This window comes from Lonchura striata, chromosome 7 (assembly GCF_046129695.1).
Source record: "Lonchura striata isolate bLonStr1 chromosome 7, bLonStr1.mat, whole genome shotgun sequence".
Classification (NCBI taxonomy): Eukaryota; Metazoa; Chordata; class Aves; order Passeriformes; family Estrildidae; genus Lonchura; species Lonchura striata.
This window is the reverse complement of record NC_134609.1, coordinates 31,799,329-31,817,617: the sequence shown is the minus strand read 5'-3', so window position 1 is coordinate 31,817,617 and position 18,289 is coordinate 31,799,329. Positions and strand designations below refer to the sequence as shown.

General features: G+C 53.0%; 1 protein-coding gene across 1 annotated transcript in view; it reads left to right on the top strand.

Moving 5' to 3' along the window:
• TCERG1L (transcription elongation regulator 1 like) overlaps positions 1 to 18,289 on the top strand; it is a 48,719-nt gene that overhangs the window by 20,600 nt on the left and 9,830 nt on the right. Inside the window, exons 5-9 of the mRNA XM_077784750.1 lie at positions 7,922 to 8,047; positions 10,843 to 10,940; positions 12,040 to 12,128; positions 13,153 to 13,307; positions 17,151 to 17,220. Of these exons, the coding sequence (XP_077640876.1) occupies positions 7,922 to 8,047; positions 10,843 to 10,940; positions 12,040 to 12,128; positions 13,153 to 13,307; positions 17,151 to 17,220 (538 nt within the window). The remainder of the gene's footprint in view (positions 1 to 7,921; positions 8,048 to 10,842; positions 10,941 to 12,039; positions 12,129 to 13,152; positions 13,308 to 17,150; positions 17,221 to 18,289) is intronic.

Genomic DNA, 18,289 nt, shown 5'->3' with positions numbered 1-18,289 from the left:
TGCAAGGTTGGTAAATCATTCCATGTTCAAACCCAAACTCACAGCTGTTTGCAGCTGCCTGCCAGGGTCTCAAATGCTTCTGACCTGGGCCCGGAACATCCAAAAATGTCTGAGGGACATTGTGAGCTCCGACATCGTCGCAGCACATCCTGAGCTGGAGGGGCCCCACAGGGTCCAGGCCAGCTCCTGGCGTGGCACAGGCACCCAGCAGTCCCCCCAAACCCTCCCTGGCTGCTCAGCTTCCAAACCAGAGCAGGGAGAGGAAGCTTCCAGCAGGAGCTGCATTCCCAGCCTGTCACCCTGGTTCTTAGGATTTTTTAAAGCTTTTTGAGTTTACATTCTTGTAGAGGACTTTCTCACCCAACTTTCTGTAAACAATCTATTGTTTTGCATTCCTTCATAGAGGCAGAGAAACTTGATGTACTGGTGCTTTGTCCAATGTCATTGGAGAGGTGGCACCTTCACCCTCCAATCCACTTTTGGAAAAGTAGAAATGCTGGAGTCAGAAAATAAACTTCCTTTTTTCCACCTCGTGTGGTGCTTTCACGTGTCCTGCAGTGACATCAGCCTGCAGCTGTGGGTCTGAGCCCAGCAGGGTCTGCAGCAGGGCTCAGCTCAGCACTCACCCAGGGCCACGAGCTGAGCCCACGAGGATTTGCATCATTTGCTTTTCTAAGCAAGGCTTGAATGGGGTTTAACAATCCTGCTGTTTTTGTTATTCAACGTGTCAGGTTCAATTCCACCGTGGTGAGCCCTGCTCCTACAGCTCTTGTGATGAGAAATCTCATCAAAAGTTGGGAAATGCTTCCTGTTAGCTTCTGCTGCTCACAGGGTTCTTGTTCCACTTTGAACTTCTTTTTTCCCACTTAAAGCCAATGTTGGGATTTGGCACAAAGGGGAGAATTCCTGCCTGGGATCACAAGGGCAGCACCAGAGCTGGTCAGGGCTGGGCAAGGGATTGTTGGGATGGGCACAGGGCCTTGAGCAACCATTCCCCCAAAAAGAGAAGAAATGGGGATGATAAACCCTGTCTGAAGTGATTCCTCTGAGGAATTTTTAAGCTGGGACTCCCCAGGTGTCCCAAATGTGCAGCAGGGCTTTGAAGGGCGATCAGAGCTGTGGCTTCCCCAGGTTATCCCTGGCACAGAGGAGCAGGGCACTTCACAGGGCTTTGGGGGATATTTCATCCCCTAAACCCAGCGGTTTGGGGTGTGGGGCTCTGCTGGCGCTGTCACTCTCACAGATCCATGGAATAATTTGGTTTTGAGGGGCCCTTCAAAGGTCATCCAGCAGTGTCCCCTCCCTCGGGGCAGGAGCATTTCCCTGGCTGGATTTGCAGGTGACATTGCAAACACCCAGAGCACAGACAGGGCTGTAAGAAATGGCTCAATGTGACACTCCTGCTTTTAGGGGGGGTTGATTGGTTTGGATTTCACTTTGCTCTTGAAGCCTTCCCTCGTTTCGCTGCTCATTTGGTGGAAATTGCAAAAAAACAGGTTGTTAAAGGAGGGGAAAGCGGGGAGGGAAACACAGCACAGTTCGTTGCAGAAGGTGCTCATTGCCCTGACTCTGCAGATTTTCAGGAATTCTTGCTGACTTCTTCTCTCCCTCTTCCCTTCCCGCTCCAATAAGCAATTTACTCCAGCATGCAGCAGCTCCTGAGGTGGTTATGGCCATGCAGATTGAGATGAGAGCTCCAAACGACCCTGCAGAACAAACTCCTGCTCCGCTGGGAGGCTGCGGGCTCGGGCTGGGGCCAGCAGGAGCTGGGATCTGCTGGAGATCCACAGCCGTGGAATGGGCTGGGATGGCTCAGACGCCCTCCAGTGCCAGGGCAGGGACAGCTCCCACTGCCCACTGCTCCAGCCCTGGCCCTGGCCCGGGACACTGCCAGGGTGGGAATGTCCCACGGAACAGACCCGTGATGGCTCTCCGTAGTTTTGCTCTCTGTACACTGATTTAGCTGTGCATAAATCCTTCCCCAGCTGTAGTTCCGTGCCTTTTATTTATTAGTTCTGTGCCTTTTATTTTATTTATTTCATTCATGCTTTTATTTTTCATTTCACCTGACACAGAAGACCCTTCACTAATTTTCTGACCCCCTTCCAGGGCAATTTATTCGCCTGATGGAATCCTGTGGGGTGACTTGGCTTCTACACCATCAATTTTAAACTAAAAAAAACCCAAAGCATTTCTGTGCCAAAATCCTGCTTCTCCCAGCCCTGGTGGTGGCCTCGAGTCCCCTGTGCCAGTGCCAGGCTGTGCCATCCCTGCTCTGCCTTGCCAGGGACAAACATCCCTGCTGCTGTCACCCCTCACCTTCCAGCTCGGTGTTGTTCTCCGATGTTGCCCTGATTTTTAAGTGTTAAGTTTTCTTTTATAGCTTTTTTGAAAATCCTAAAATTCTCATAAAAATTCTTCAACCTTCTGATCTGTTTACATATTTCTACTGGAGCTCTCACACACTGTTCATGTAAATAATGATTATTTTGTGTTCTTCTTTGTGAGAAGAGAAAATTAATAGACTGTTAACCAGTGTGGCTGGAGAAGTAGTAATTCCATCCTCCAATCCACAGTCACCTCTGGAATTCTGTAAATACCAGAACACTCTCTTTTTTAGCCTTTAAATTTCCCAAGCATTTGTGTCCTTTGTACTTTGTGTCCAATAACAACACTCCTGTGCTCCACCCCAGGGCACAAATGGATTCTTTCTGTCACTTCCCAGGGCAGCAGGAGAGGAGCTCAGCTCTTCAGGAGAAATTTCCACTTCCTTTTTTCAGTTTAAGAATGGCAAAACCCAAACAAACACAAAGCACAGGATGGATGGATGAAGGATGGAGGGCAAAGAATTGGGCTCATTCTGCCCAAACCAGGGATGCTGCCAACGTTTCCAGGGTTGTTTCTGACTGGGGAGGAGACCAGAAAAGTCAGATTTATAAAATTCTCCTCCTTTTTCCTCCCTGCTGGTGGAAGTGGACTGTGGGTCCCTGGCAGTGCCCCAGGCCAGGTTGGACATTGGGGCTGGGAGCACCTGGGACAGTGGGAGGTTGTTGGAATCTGTGATATTTAAATGATATTTAAATGAGATTGTAGAAAGTCTCTGTCTCTCAGCCCCCCTGCCAAAGCAGAAGCCATAATTGGTCTGTGCTGGTTTCCAGGTCGTTTATTCTGTTTATCTCTAACATGTTCTGCTGCCCTGCCCAGCTCTGTCCTGCAGGGCAGCGTGTGGGGCTCTGCCCTCAGTGGGATGTGACAAACATTAAATACCAGAAACTCCCTGGGCTGCATTTACAAGAACGTGCCAATATCTGTCACCTATGTTGGACAGTGTGTCCCCAGCCTGAACCAACAGAAAAATGCCAACACCACAGTGAGACATGGAGGGCATGAAGAAGGAGAAAAAGGACAAGGCACACCCAATTTCCTCCAGCTTGTACCCTTTGGACCCCTCATCTAGAATCCTAAAATTTTACTTTTGCACCCGTGCCACACTTAATTATTACTGATATCAAACACTCAGAGCTTGTAATTCATCCTGTAGGATAGAAAACTCTTTTGCATGGCCAGAGATCACAGCCAGTGTCTCTGGGGGCTCTATCCAGGGGGGTTCCTGACCCCTGCCAGGGTCCCAGACCTGCCAGGGCAGCCAGAGGGAAGCCCTGGATTCCCACAGGAGGTGTCCCTGGATGGGATTTAGTGGGATTGAGGCAGCCCCCAGCAGCCTGGCACCCCAGGCTCTGTGCCTGGTGTGTCCCCTGTCCCAGGCCAGCCCTGTGTGCCCCTCGCCCTTGGGCTTGCTGCTGCTGTTCCCAGGTGGGCCGGAGCCCTGCCCATCCAGCCTGGTGCCCTGCGAGCCCCTGGGCTGGGTCCCAGCAGGAAGGGCAGGCAGGGATGGCCATTCCCAGCCCCATTTGGCTGGGTTTGGCTCCCAAAGCACTGCTGGGGCTCTCTCCATCACCCAGGGAGCAGCAGCTGGGCTGCAGCTCACCCCGGGGCTGAGTTTGGGCTGGCAGTGGGGCAGGGCAGCTGTGCTGAGCCCTGCAGCAGCTGTGCCAGCTGTGCCAGCTGTGCCAGCTGTGCCGGGATCTCCTCCCCAGCAGCCCCTGTGCAGGCACCAAGGGCAGCTGCTGCTCAGGAAGCACCACACGTCCCCAGCTCTGAGGCACAGGGAAGGGCATAATCAGGTTCAGAAAGTGCTGAATGTTTTTAATGAACCTGTCTGGGCCTGACAAAGGAACAGAGGAGGAAGGAAAATTTCTCAGAGGTGGCTCCTGGGCAGCCTCGTGTTTACCCAGCCAGAACTGCCTCGAGGAGGAGTGGGGGTGTCCTTGAGGGGAAGGGAGCAGAGCTGGGGGGCTGCATGGAGCTCAAGGATGCTGCCTGCTTGGGAAAAAGTCGATTTTATTTTTATTGCTGCTCGATTCTTCCTTTTTTTTTTTTCAAGCAGAGAGACTTCTCTTGTCTTTTGCAGAGAGGCAGGAGTGCCCCAAATGATCTCATCAGGATGGACTGTGCTTCTGAATGGAGCAGGTCCCTGGGGCCTGACCTGCAGCACCTCCTGGGCTCGGGAGGTGACAGCAGCACTAATAAAAATGTCTGGGTGCATTTCTGGGCCTGCCTGTCAGGACAGCAGCTGCAGTCACTGATTTCTCTGCCATCAGGCTGCCTGGTGACATCCCAGCATGTCACCAACTCCTCCTCCCCGTGCTGGGGACACTTGGGTGGCAGCAGGACGAGCCCTGGGGGCTCCTCTCAAGGGCAGGGCAGCCACAGCAGGGCAGGTTCAGCTCAGAATTCGGGGGAGGTTTTGTCAGGGAAGGGGTTGTAAAGCCCTGGCACAGGGAGTGGTGGAATCCCCATCTCTGGAGGGCTCCAGGGTGGATGTGGCACCTGGGGACACGGTTTGATGGTGACCATGGTGGTGGTGCTGGCTGCACTTGGTGGTCTCAAAGATCCTTTCCAACCATAGCTGTCACTACAGGACACACAATGAGTACACAGAAGCTTGGTGAGTTCAAAAGAGAAAAAGACCCTGTTTTATTCAAACATCTGCTATTTATAGAATTCTAAAGGTGACTGTGGATTGGAGGAGGGGATTACCACTTTTCTAAAGATCAATCAATCATTTCTCTCCACCCACAAAGAAATATGTAAACTATTCTATTTCTACATGAAATTGTGTGGGAACTCTAACTCTCAAATATGAAAACATTGTCATAAGGCTAAAGGAGTTTTATGAGAACTTCAAAACTTCCAAAAGAACTATAAAAGAAAACTTAACACTTTTAAAAATCAGGGCATCACGTAGTGACTCTGAGATTTGCTGATGCCAGCTGGTGCTGCTGTCCCCCACCAAGGGGCTGGGAATGGGCCAGTTCCTCCCTGGTGGTGTTCCAGTAGTGCCAGAATTGCATGAGGTGTGGATTTACCTTGATTGTCCCTCCCCAGCCCACCCTGCAGCCCGCTCTGCTCTGCCCAGAACGTCCCTCAGCAGCACCAGCCTGGGCCTGGCTCATCTCAGGAAGGAGTTTGTGCTGATGCCTCTGCCCGAGCTGCCTCAGCCTCATCACAGAGTGCTCAGGTTATTCCCTTCTCCTTCTCCTTCTCCTTCTCCTTCTCCTTCTCCTTCTCCTTCTCCTTCTCCTTCTCCTTCTCCTTCTCCTTCTCCTTCTCCTTCTCCTTCTCCTTCTCCTTCTCCTTCTCCTTCTCCTTCTCCTTCTCCTTCTCCTTCTCCTTCTCCTTCTCCTTCTCCTTCTCCTTCTCCTTCTCCTTCTCCTTCTCCTTCTCCTTCTCCTTCTCCTTCTCCTTCTCCTTCTCTTCTCCTTCTCCTTCTCCTTCTCCTTCTCCTCACACAGGGCTGGCAATTACAGGCACTCCTCACATCCCACAGGGCTGGGGAAGTGAGCAGCGGCTGGAGAAGGTGGCAGGGACAGCAGGAGGTGACAGGGACAGGGTGACAGGGCCAGGAGCAGTAGGAAGGAGGGGAGGCTGTGTTTGGGAGGTGCTGGGCAATGGCTGAAATGATCTCAGGAGTGGGCAGATGTTCTCCAGAGGCACCGCTGGCTCATCAGCCCGCCCTGGCTCTGCAACCACCCAAAACTCCACAGGGAACCACACTCTCCTCCTCCCTCCCCCTCCTCAGGGCTGTTTTAGAGTAAAATTGGCCTAAATTTAATCCCAACACACTCGGCGTGCGGGCTCACGCTCAGGTGGAGTTCCAGCCTGGGTTCTGTTCAGTTCAGGCTGATGTTGCATCGTGGCATTCAGCTCCAGCCAGGCTGGATTTGTATTCCAAAGCCATCCATTGCAAAGGCTGCTCTTCATAAGCACAAAGAGCTCCAAAGCATAAATATTTATTCCTTAAAGGTTAAGATTGCCTTAAATCATTCCAGCTTATTTGGTGAGCGGCAGTTATAATTAAAATAAGCACTTGAACTCGATCCGCATGTATGAAATGCATATATGTGTGTATATGAATATATATTTATATATACTTGACTCTGGTGCGGATGGAAGCTGTGGGATAATTGCTTCCATCACATCAAAAGATGCACTGATATTGTTCCTGGATTGGATAATAAATCAACATAAAGAAGCAGCTGAAATTATATAATGGCAAGTCACGTTTGAGCAGGCGGAGGAGCCGAGGTGGGGAATGAGCAGAGCTCGTCTCGAGTGCTGGGTGGAATTGCAGGGGATAATTACACAACTTATGGAAATTATTCCAGTTTTGGGTGCAGAGAATTCACAGAACCCAAGGACGGGGCTGGGAGCAGCCTGGGCCAGGGAAGGTGTCCGTGCCATGGCAGGGGTGGCACTGGGTGGGCTCTGAGGTCCCTTGCAGCCCACAGCAGGCTGGGATTCCACGTTCTGTGCTGGAATATTGTGCTGTGGCACCTGGAATTGCGGGGACACAGATCCGTGAGAGCGTTCAGAGTGTGTGAGTGGCTCGTAGAACAGACTGCAGGTTTCAGAAATGATCCATGTCATTCCAGGATGGGCAGAACTGGGATGGGAGCTGTTGGACAGCCCGTGGCAGCTGGTGAAAGGAAGGGACAGGAAATCCTGCAGCTTGGGCTGTGTTGGGAACTGTGTTATTCCCAGCCTGCCCTAAAGCAGGGATGTGATGCACAGCTATAAATACACAACAAACGGCACTGGCAGTGCTGGCTGGGAAATGGGACATGGATTTACCCTGCCAGGAGACGGGGCTGGGTGCCTCTTGTGTGGCTCAGCTGCTGAAAACCTCCCCAGTCAATCGGAAATGGGTGCTCCAGGTTTGGCCTCAGGTGGGGCAGGAATTAATCTGCAGGGCTGGGGAGCCTGCTTGAGCTGGCCTGGTTCTAGCAGCAACCCTGGGTCACTGATTGCTCGTGAATAATGCATGTGAGCAAATCAGAGAGTTTCTGCTTTGGGCCTTGTCCGAGCAGACTCTTCATCCCTGGAGAAAGCTGCACTTCTGAAGTGTTGGCAAAATCATTTCCCATGGATAGACTGGGACACCAAGAAGTTGTGATGAGTACCAGTGGAAACCATTTAAAATGAGAACACTGATCTTTCTGTGACCTGCTGGGAGGGCATTGATCTATCCTGGCAAATTCTTACTTAGAGGGCCACATTTTCATCAGTTTGAAATTTCTGGCGCTGTTTATCGGCTGAAAATCCATGGGCATCGTGGCCAGGAATCGAGCTGAACACAGAGCTTGCTTTAACCCTGCAGTGGGAGCAGGAGATGCGCTCAGTAGATGAATTCCCTGAATCACTGGGGTGGGAAAAGCTCCCTGAGATCCCCCAGTGCATCACCGTGCCACCACTGCCCATGGCCTCGAGTGCCAAGGGCTGGGCAGAAACGCTGGGGGTCTTAAAGGGAATTGTTCTTTAGCAGGGACAGTCCCACTGCTGCCTTGTGCTCTGCTCTCAGGCTCTGCCTCCAGGCTGGACACCGCCGCGGGGCCGCTGCTGCCAGCACAGGTCACCCGTGTCACCGCCGTGACCGCGCCCGCCGTCACCCTGCTGGCCACCAACCTGCTGGAGCCCGTGCGAGCAGGTGGGTGCTGGGCTGGCCTGGGCAAGGATTCAAGGAATGTGGACATTGATCCAGCACCGATATCCAGCTGTGAGGGACAAAACCTCTCTGACAGGTTAAAGTTAGAAAGTGAGTGTTTATTGGGTGTGGGATCGCTCCCAAATCCACACCGCAGCTTCCAGGTGATGACAGAGCCCTTTTATCCATACAGGTATTGAACACCCAAAATACAAATACTCATCATTTTGGTACATCCCATTCCACACCGCAGCTTCCAGGTGGTTACAGAGCCCTTTTATCCATACAAGTATTGAACACCCAAAATACAAATATTCATCATTTTGGTACATCCCATTCCCAAATCCACACCGTTCCTTCCAGGTGATTACAGAGCCTTTTTATCCATACAAGTATTGGAACACCCAAAATACAAATATTCATCATTTTGGTACATCCCATCCCTCACTTCCTATGCTAATCATTTCAAAAGCTATTAAACATTAAGTTTGTTCCTTGAAATGGGTCGGTGTCCCTTTCATGGGGAGGGGTCCCAAAATGAGGAAGTCAATGAAGTCTTCCTCATTCTGACCTTTCTACCTTTTCAATGCAAATATGACAAATGAACTCTTGGTAGAACTCCCATTTGTTGTCTTCAGTTGGTTTCAGAACAGAGGAGCCCCACAATTGTCTTATGTTCCTAAAAGCTCTTTATCAGTTTGTGTATTCTCCATTATAAACCCATCTAACTAAACAATGTGCTGACAAGAAATCAAGTATTAGTTAATTACTAACTCTTCATCAAGGCCTACTCATTTATTTCAATTAACTCTAGTAAGGCTTATCTCTAACTAAAATCTTAGCTCCTCTAAAATCTCTAAATTCCTTAAAGTTTGTGTTTCACTGGCAGCCAGGTGTGTCCTGTCCTGTCCTGCAGGTATGGGACCCCCAGACCTGCTGGGGTGGGGCTGGCTCAGGGTCTGTGGTGCTGGGACCAGATCTGGGATCCCACACCTGGACTGGGACCAGGACCTGGCTGGTGGGATCAGAGCTGGAATCCCACACCTGGATTGGGACAAGACCAGATCTGGGATCCCACACCTGGACTGGGACCAGGACCTGGCTGGTGGGATCAGAGCTGGGGTCCCACACCTGGATTGAGTAAGAGGCAGCAGAAGAGGAGCTGGGGGTCAGGCAGGGAAGGTTTTAGGCTGATCTCAGACACCAGAGACATGAGGCTGTAGGGACAGACAGAGCTGGCCTGGGGAGGTTCTGGGGGAGGATAAACCCCACAGTGTGGCATGTGTGTGCTTAAAAATCCAGTTCTTGGGAGCACTTAAGGGTCAAACTGTTAAACTTTTTTGAGATTAATGGAGGTTTGGCCTCTTACAAAACAAATGTTGACTATGCCTTGTCCACAGCTCCTCAAGGCATGAATCCATCTTCCCTCTTCCCCTCCCTCTCTAATTCTGCTCTTAAGGAGATGTTTGTGATCACACCCAACATCCTCTGTGCTATACCCAAGGCAGTTTTGCTGCTTCACCTTTCCTTGCCATCTCTGAATTATTCATGTCCCTGCGCTGCCTGGAGCCTGGGAGAAGCCTCTTCAATCAGGAGCCTTTATCCCCACCTCCTCACTTCCTCCAGCAGAACTCACCAGTGCTGGTCGTGCTGCTGAGTTTGGGGTGAAAAAGGAGCTGGAAATGTCTCGTGATGGCTTCAGTGTCTTGTGGAATCCATGGCTGCGTCTCAAGTCAGTGCTGGCTGTAAAAGTGCCAGCGTCACCTCTGGCCATTGCTCGTGCCCCTGGGGCACTGCTGTCCCCTGTGCCACCCCTGAGTGCCAGGCAGGAGGAGGCACCGACACCTCCCCGTGTCCAGAGGACCCAAGTGCCTGGGAGGGTTTTGATTCCCAATTACAGCTATGCAGGGAAGGAAGATGAATTTCGAGCCCCCTTTGATGTGTATCAGCAGCTCCCTGCTCCTGGCTCCTTTAATGTGGAAATTAATGGCTCTGGTTTGTAAATCTCCTTTTCTGCTCCCATAAAGCCATCTTCTGAGCAAAATGCCATGGATTGAATGTTTTATGATTCTGGGATATTCCGAGGGAAGCAGAGTCAGATGGGGGCCTGTTCTGTACCCCAGGGAGTTGTGAAATAATTGGAGTGGCATTTCTAGGTGACTCTGCCCCACGGAACCCAGAGCTCTGGGCTGGAATCCCATCCCGTGCCCCTCCCTGCCATGCAGGGACACCTGCCCTGGGACAGGGGCTCCAAGCCCCAGGGTCCAGCCTGGCCTGGGACACTTTGGGGGTCCGGGGGTAGCCAAGGACATGTAGCAGGGCCTGGGGGTGTACAGAGGGGTCACACACACCTTGTCCTCCCTGCTGCACGAGGGGTGGGCCAGCTCCCCCAGCTCAGAGCCCAGAGATGCGTTTAGAGAGGACAAGCAGACAGAAATCCCAGATTAAGACAACCCCACATTTCTGAACATCCTTTGGGGGGGTGTTGGCTCTGTCCCACGGCCGCTGCCTCCCTGCCCCTCCCTGCTGTGCCCCTGCTGGCACACACCTGCTGTAGGCAGCAGCCAGCTCAAGTTTGGGATTTCAGGATGGAGACAGCCTCTGTGCAGGGCAGGAGATGGGATTTCCCTGGTCCCAGTGGAAATGGACTGCCATGGGCTGCCTGGAGAGCAGCCCGGGCACGAGGGCTGTGAGCAAAGGGCAGGAGGTGGCAGGAGGAGGCTCTGGGGATTGTTCAGCAGTTTTGGCCTGCTGTGAGTTTATTTATTGCACCTTAACAGAGCTCCCTTCCCTCACAGAGCGTGGCAAGGAGTCGAGCAGAGCCGCCTGCCCCCCGACGCTGATCCTGCACACCACGGACAGGAAGAGTGTCCCCAGGGGCAGGGACAGTGGCCAGGTCTGTCCCGGAGCCCCCAGAGCCCCTGAGCTGCACAAACCCTCCTCGGGGCCGGGCTGCACACTCGGGATCCTTCTGTGTGGGGTTTACAGAGCCACGGATTGAATTTACCTTGGAGCTGGGCAGGAGCTCTGGCACTGTCAGGGGATCAGGGTCCCCGTGGAATCCCAGAGCATTTTGGGTGGGAAAGACTCTAAATCCACCCAGTGCCACCCCTGCCATGGCAGGGACACCTCCCACTGTCCCAGCTGCTCCAGCCCCAGTGTCCAGCCTGGCCTTGGCACTGCCAGGGATCCAGGGGCAGCCACAGCTGCTCTGGGCACCTGTGCCAGGGCTGCCCACCCTGCCAGGGAACAATTCCCAATTCCCAATCTCCCACCCAGCCCTGCCCCTGGCAGTGGAGCCATTCCTGTGTCCTGTCCCTCATCCCTTGTCCCCAGTCCCTCTGCAGCTCTCCTGGAGCCCCTCCAGGCCCTGGCAGGGCTCTGAGCTCTCCCTGGAGCTGCTCCTGTCCAGGTGAGCCCCCAGGTGTGCCAGGCTGGCTCCAGAGGGGCTCCAGCCCTGGAGCTGCTCCTGCCCAGGTGCCCCCCAGGTGTGCCAGGCTGGCTCCAGAGGGGCTCCAGCCCTGGAGCTGCTCCTGTCCATGTGCCCCCCAGATGTGCCAGGCTGGCTCCACCCTGGGATCATTTGGTGCCTCCTCTGGACCTCTCCAGCAGCTCCAGGCATTGTTTTGCTGTGTGATGGGGCCAGGCTGTCCCTCCTGCAGTGCTGATGGCCCCGGGCAGTCCCAGGGGAGCTGCTGGAAGGAGCAGGGCTGGCACAGCCCCCCAGCCCCTGCTGGGTGCCTCCCCCGGGGTTATTCCTCACCCGCTGTGCCACGGGAGCTGTTGGCACGGCCAGAGCTGCTGGGCTGCTTTGTCCTGCGTGCTGCTCTGAGTGGGGAGGCATTTCTGTAATCCCCACTCACCTGGGCTGTGCCAGGGGCAGCACGCTGTCCATAGAGCCCCTCCTGGCCAGAGGGTGCCCCGCTGCAGGTGGAGGGGGGCTGGTACCCCAGGAGCAGCTCTGTGTTTGTTAACTCACCCCCCTGTGCCTCCAGGATCACTCCTTCAAGCTCCTGCGTCAGGCTGACAGCGCTTCCAGCGGGAACAAGCCCGTGGCATCGGCCCCAGTGCCAGGATCGCCGTGGTGAGGAGCTGCCAGGGCCCTTCCCTGGGCCACCCCTTCCCCTGGGCCACCCCTTCCCCAGGACCCTCCCTGGGCTGCCATGGGGGCAGAGCACTGCACTTTGTGGCCTGAGTGGCTGATAGAAGGATTTTTATCTCCTTTACCCCTGCAATAATTAGTTTATACCTGGTTTAGTTTATTTGGTTTATACCTAGGGGCTGGCAGCCATGGGATCTTTGCTCCAAGTCCACACTGGGGTGTGCCTGGGTGTTCCTGAGTGTGCCCGGGGTATGCCCAGGGTGTCCCTGAGTGTCCCTGGGTGTACCCAGGGTGTGCCCGGGGGTATCCCTGGGTGGCCCTGGGGCACCCCTGGGTGTCCTTGGGTGTGCCTGGGGTGATCCTGGATGTCCCTAGGGTGTCCCTGAGTGTCCTTGGGGTGTGCCCAGGGCGACCCTGAGTGTCCTTGGGATGTGCCTGGGGTGTTCCTGGGTGTCCCTAGGGTGTCCCTGAGTGTCCTTGGGGTGTGCCCGGGATGTCCCTGGGTGTCCCTGGGGTGTCCCTGGGGCATCCCTGGGTGTCCTTGAGTGTCCTTGGAGTGTCCCTGGGTGTCCCTGGGTGTGCCCAGGGTGTCTCTGGGTGTCTCTGAGTGTCCCTGGGGCATCCCTGGGTGTCCCTGGGTGTGCCTGGGGTGACCCTGAGTGTCCTTGGGATGTGCCTGGGTGTCCCTGGGTGTGCCCAGGTGTCCCTGGGTGTCCCTGGGTGTGTCCGGGGTGTCCCTGAGTGTCCTTGGGGTGTGCCCGAGGTGTGCCTGGGTGTCCCTGGGTGTGCCCGGGGTGACCCTGATTGTCCTTGGGATGTACCTGGGGTGTCCCTGGGTGTCCCTAGGGTATCCCTGGGTGTCCCTGGGTGTGCCAAGGTGTCCCTGGGTGTCCCTGGGGCATCCCTGGGTGTCCCTGGGTGCTCCCCGGGGTCCCAGGGCCGCAGTGCCCCCTCTGCGGGCGGGTCCCTGCCGTGTGGGCAGGCTCTGAGGCCGGGTTGTCCCCAGGTGTGTGGTGTGGACTGGCGATGACCGCGTGTTCTTCTTCAACGCCAGCACGCAGCTGTCGGTGTGGGAGCGGCCGCTGGCGCTGCGGCACCGCGGGGACATCGCGCGGCTGCTCGAGGACCCCCCGCACAAGCGCAAGCTGGAGGCTGCAGCAAGTAACCAGAGGGCCCCGCTCCCCTCCCGAGCCCCCCGAGCCCCCCGAGCCCCGGGGCTGGCTGGGCTCGCTGGAGCTCGAGCTGAGTTAGCCAGGGATGCTCCCGACAGAGGCAAAGTGCTGTTCACCCAAAATCCCTGTTTTCCCTGGGATGCTGCAGGGAGACCGGGCCCCTCCGTGCTGGCAGGGCAGGAGAGGTGGCTCCCCAGAGCAGATGAGTTTTGGGGGCTGGTTTTTCTGAGTCCCCCTCAGAAGGCACAGCCCCAGAGCAGGCTGTTGTTGTTCTAAAATCTGTGATACAAAGATCATTTGTAATAATTTTTTAATTGTTTGAACTGACAGTATCTGAGAACTGTCAAAATTTCTTATGGGCCTCAAGGTTTCCAAGCAAGCCGAGAAAACTACAAAGCAGGCTGAGGCAAAACAAATCCTTAAATTCTGCCGATGAATAGGATGCCATGAACTACCTGGAAAATGTTCATAGAACATCTTAATATAACATAGTTGAGGAAAGTCTGTTCTAATTCAGTGAAGAATTGATGAGGAAGGTAGGTCAAACAGGCTCCAAAGGTGATCTGTCCTGCTCACCAGCCCAGCTGAGCAGAAATCCCAGCTGGGAGTGCCTGTGGCACTGGGGGCTCTGGGGCAGCTCTCCTGCTCCTGGCAGCTGCTGTGTGCCATGGCTGCTCCCGGGGCTCTGCTGCCTGGCACTGCTGTCCCGTGCTGGGACATCAGGCACGGCTCTCCTGGGGCTGCCCCCGGCCTTGGCCCTGCCGGGGATTCTGGAATTGTGCTGCTGTTGGTGGGGAGAGCACGCACTGTCCGTGCTGGTGGTGACAGAGCTGTCACTGTCCTCCCCTGCTGCCTCTTCTGCACTGGACAGGGAGGAAAGGCCAGGGGGAAGGAAGTGGGAGTTTTGTGCTTGTTTCCAAGGGCTGGGATTTATCATTGAGTCGGGCTGGTGGCACTGCCAGGCTGCTGCAGGACCTGCCCTGTCCCCCCGGGCAGCAGGGATGGGCAGTGGCTTTGGTTCAGGGGGGCAGCTGCCAGTGAACCCCTGCAAACCCCAAAGAACCCCTAATTAACCCCTGAAAACCACTAATTAACCCCTGCAAAGCCCAGTGAACCACTGCAAACCCAAATAACCACCGTAATCCCCTATTTAACCCCTGCAAACCCCAAAGAACCACTGCAAACACTTGCAAACCCCAAAGAGCCTCTGCAAACCCCAAATAACCACTGCAAAGCCCAGTGAACCACTGCAAACCCCAAATAACCACTGCAAACCCCAAATAACCACTGTAACCCCCAAAGAACCCCTGCAAACCCCTAATTAACCACTGCAAACCCCAAATAACCCTTGCAAACCCCAAAGAGCAACTGTAAACCCATAATTAACCCCTGCAAACCTCTCAGAACCCCTGCAAACCCCACAGAACCACCAGCCCCGTGCCTGCAGGGAGATAAAGTGAGCCACTTTCAGCTTGTCTGTCAACAGAAAAGCAGCTCCAAGGAGGGGTCTCTATCTGTGTCCTCCTGTAATTCCATTTTCCTCTGTGAATTTCCACAGCAGGAGCCTGTGTGTACATTCCTGTATCATTTTTGGGTATGCCTTGAAGAGCTTTAGCTGTGGATGAAATTCCTCCAAAGCCTATCTGCTGAAACTCATTCTTCAGGAGCAAAACAGAGCTTTTAATTGCAGGATCTGCTGCAAGCTCAGTGAATTCCTGCCAAGGGATGGCCAGAGACAAAGCTGAGGGTCATTCTTCACGGTCTCTAGCATTGTTCCTGCTCTGCAATTAATTAACACAAGAGTCTTAAGTCAGGGCTGAGAGGTGCCACTTCAAAAATCTATTTTTTGCTGCACTCCATCCTTTCTATGTATTATCTCTACCACAAAGATTTGATTCATGCTCCTGGTTTTTTATGGCCATGACTTCCATTGTTGTTAAATAGTCTTAATCCTCCCTGCTGTAATTGGGCCCTGTGGTTGCTGAGGCTGGAGCAGTTTATAATTAGTATAGATTAGCTCTGAGGTGAGGGGGATTATTTGTTACCTCTTCCCTTAGCTTGTAATCTCCAGTAAATAAATAACACAAACGAGCTCCGTGTCCCCAACAATGCTTCCCACATTTATTTAGCTGAGTGGCTGCTGCTGAGATTTAATTAGAATTTTCAAATCAAACATCTTAAAAAAAAAGAAAAAAATAGATGTCAAGCAAAGTTATCCACGGGATACTCTGAGTTGTGTCTGCTGAAGGATCGAGTGCTTTTTAAATTGGGGCATGAATGAGAAATTACTCGTTTCTGCATTTCTCCTCCTCCACCAAGTGTTTGCTGCAGGGGATTGAGGTGGCTCTTCCCTGGTGGGTTCCCATCAGAGCATCCCATGGGGCTGGAGAGGAGGTCCAGGGCCCAGAGCAATTGATCTGCTTCCATCCCTGCCTCAGCTGCTCAAGGGCCTGCCTGGCTGCCCGGGCTCAGGAAGCTTTTCCAGCTAATTAATGGAAAATGGACATTATGGAGTCACCCAGTCATGGATTGGTTGGCTTGGGAGGGACATTAAATCCCACCCATTCCCAGTGCCATTAAATCCCACCCATTCTCAGTGCCATTAAATCCCATCCATTCCCAGTGCCATTAAATCCCATCCATTCCCAGTGTCATTAAATCCCACCCATTCCCAGTGCCATTAAATCCCATCCATTCCCAGTGCCATTAAATCCCATTCCCATTCCCAGTGCCATTAAATCCCATCAGTGCCATTAAATCCCATCATTCCCAGTGCCATTAAATCCCATCAGTGCCATTAAATCCCACCCATTCCCAGTGCCATTAAATCCCACCCATTCCCAGTGCCATTAAATCCCATCCATTCCCAGTGTCATTAAATCCCACCCATTCCCAGTGCCATTAAATCCCACCCATTCCCAGTGCCATTAAATCCCATCATTCCCAGTGCCATTAAATCCCATCAGTGCCATTAAATCCCATCCATTCCCATTCCCAGCCCCAGTGTCCAGCCTGGCCCTGGACACAGCTGTAGAATTCCAGCTGCAAACCAGCGTTGATGGCATTTAGGGAATCCCCCGGGGATTTTGGGCCCTTTGGCCCTCGTGCAGGAGTCTGAAGCCCGTCCCTGGATCCAGCAGGGAATCTTTGCCAGCCTGTGTGGGATCCCTCCAGTGCAGGGATCTGACCTCTGTGTCCTTTGGGGTTTTGGTGAGAGTTGCAGCTGGCAGAGGTGCAGAGAAAAGCTTTTGGAATCCAGGTTTGTTTTCAGAGTCAGGATTTGCTCCCCTTGCCTGGGACTGAAAATCCAGGCTCGGAGCCCCTCAGGACCCATAGCCAGGGCAGAGCAGGGGTGGCCTGGCCGTGGAGCTGCTCTGCAGCCTCGGGAGCGTGGGGGCTGTGGGATCCCCCAGCCCTGCCAGCTGCTGCTGGAATTCCTGGGAAAGGCCCCTGAGACTGGCTGAGCCCAGGGGACAGATGGGACAGGAGGGAATCCTTCGGAAATGACTTTGCAGGAATGTCTTCAGCAGTTTTGAAGGGAAGGGAGGAGGGAGGAGCAGGTGAAGCAATAATAAGATTTAAAGCAATCATGTCATGAATGAAAAATGAGGAATTTTGCTGACTGGAAAGGGTCACTTTATTGCTGTCGCTTCCATTTGCATGAAGGCAATTCCAAGGATTTTATAAAATACTTGTTGTTTTTAAAGCCCTCTGTGGGGGATGAAAGCCAGGAAATACCTGAGCAGCAGAGACAAGGGAAGAGAAGTCAATCTGAGGAATTTGTATTCTCATTTATCTCGTTCAAGTCTGATAATGACTTCTTTCTTTTCAGCAGACAAGTGTGTTAGCTCTTGTCCGGGGGATGAAAACGATGAGCTGAGCATCAAAACCAAGAGAAATAAGTGAGTTCTGAGGTCTCCCTGTGTCTGCTAATGGTGGGAAGGGTTGGTACAAAGAGCTCACCATCCCCTGATATAAATCCAAGACCCACACACTAAAAAGAACCTGAAAAATAGAAAAGCCAAATCTGAGGCATCAGTGGATTATTACAGCTGTGCTGAATTGGATCCTTTAGTGATTTTTGGCATGAAAAATGACCCCTTGAAGGTCCCCCCTCCTTGGCAAGGGCTGTATGAAGCTGTCACTTGGAGTTCGGGTGTCAGGTCTCTCTGAAGGCCCCGAGTGACCGTCCTGCCTGGGCAGGAGCTGCTGCAGCCTGTTGGAAATGCAGGTGGGCTTGGGGAGAAATGCTGATGTGTGACTCAGCTCAGGATGAATGATTTCTTTATTATAACTATGCTATAACACATTAATATACCATTTAAAGGAGATACTAAAACTACAAACCGACTTTTTCTAACTCCCATATCTGACCAACTCCCAACTCGTGACCCTCTCTGAGAGCCCAGCCCCAGATGGGTTGGATTGGATTGGATTGGATTGGATTGGATTGGATTGGATTGGATTGGATTGGATTGGATTGGATTGGGTTGTATTGTATTGGATTGGATTGGATTGGATTGGATTGGATTGGATTGGATTGGATTGGATTGGATTGGATTGGATTGGGTTGTATTGGATTGGGTTGGATTGGATTGGATTGGATTGGATTGGATTGGATTGGATTGGACTGGATTGGATTGGGTTGGGTTGGGTTGGGTTGGGTTGGGTTGGATTGGATTGGATTGGATTGGATTGGATTGGGTTGGGTTGGATTGGATTGGATTGGATTGGATTGGATTGGATTGGATTGGATTGGATTGGATTGGATTGGATTGGGTTGGATTGGATTGGATTGGATTGGATTGGATTGGATTGGATTGGATTGGATTGGGTTGGGTTGGATTGGCCACCAGGCTCCAACAATCCTCACCAGAACGCAACCAAGCACTCACCCCAGGTAAACAACTCTCCAAGCACATTCCACATGGGAAAACAAGGAGCAGAATCAGAAATTGTTTTCTCTTTCTT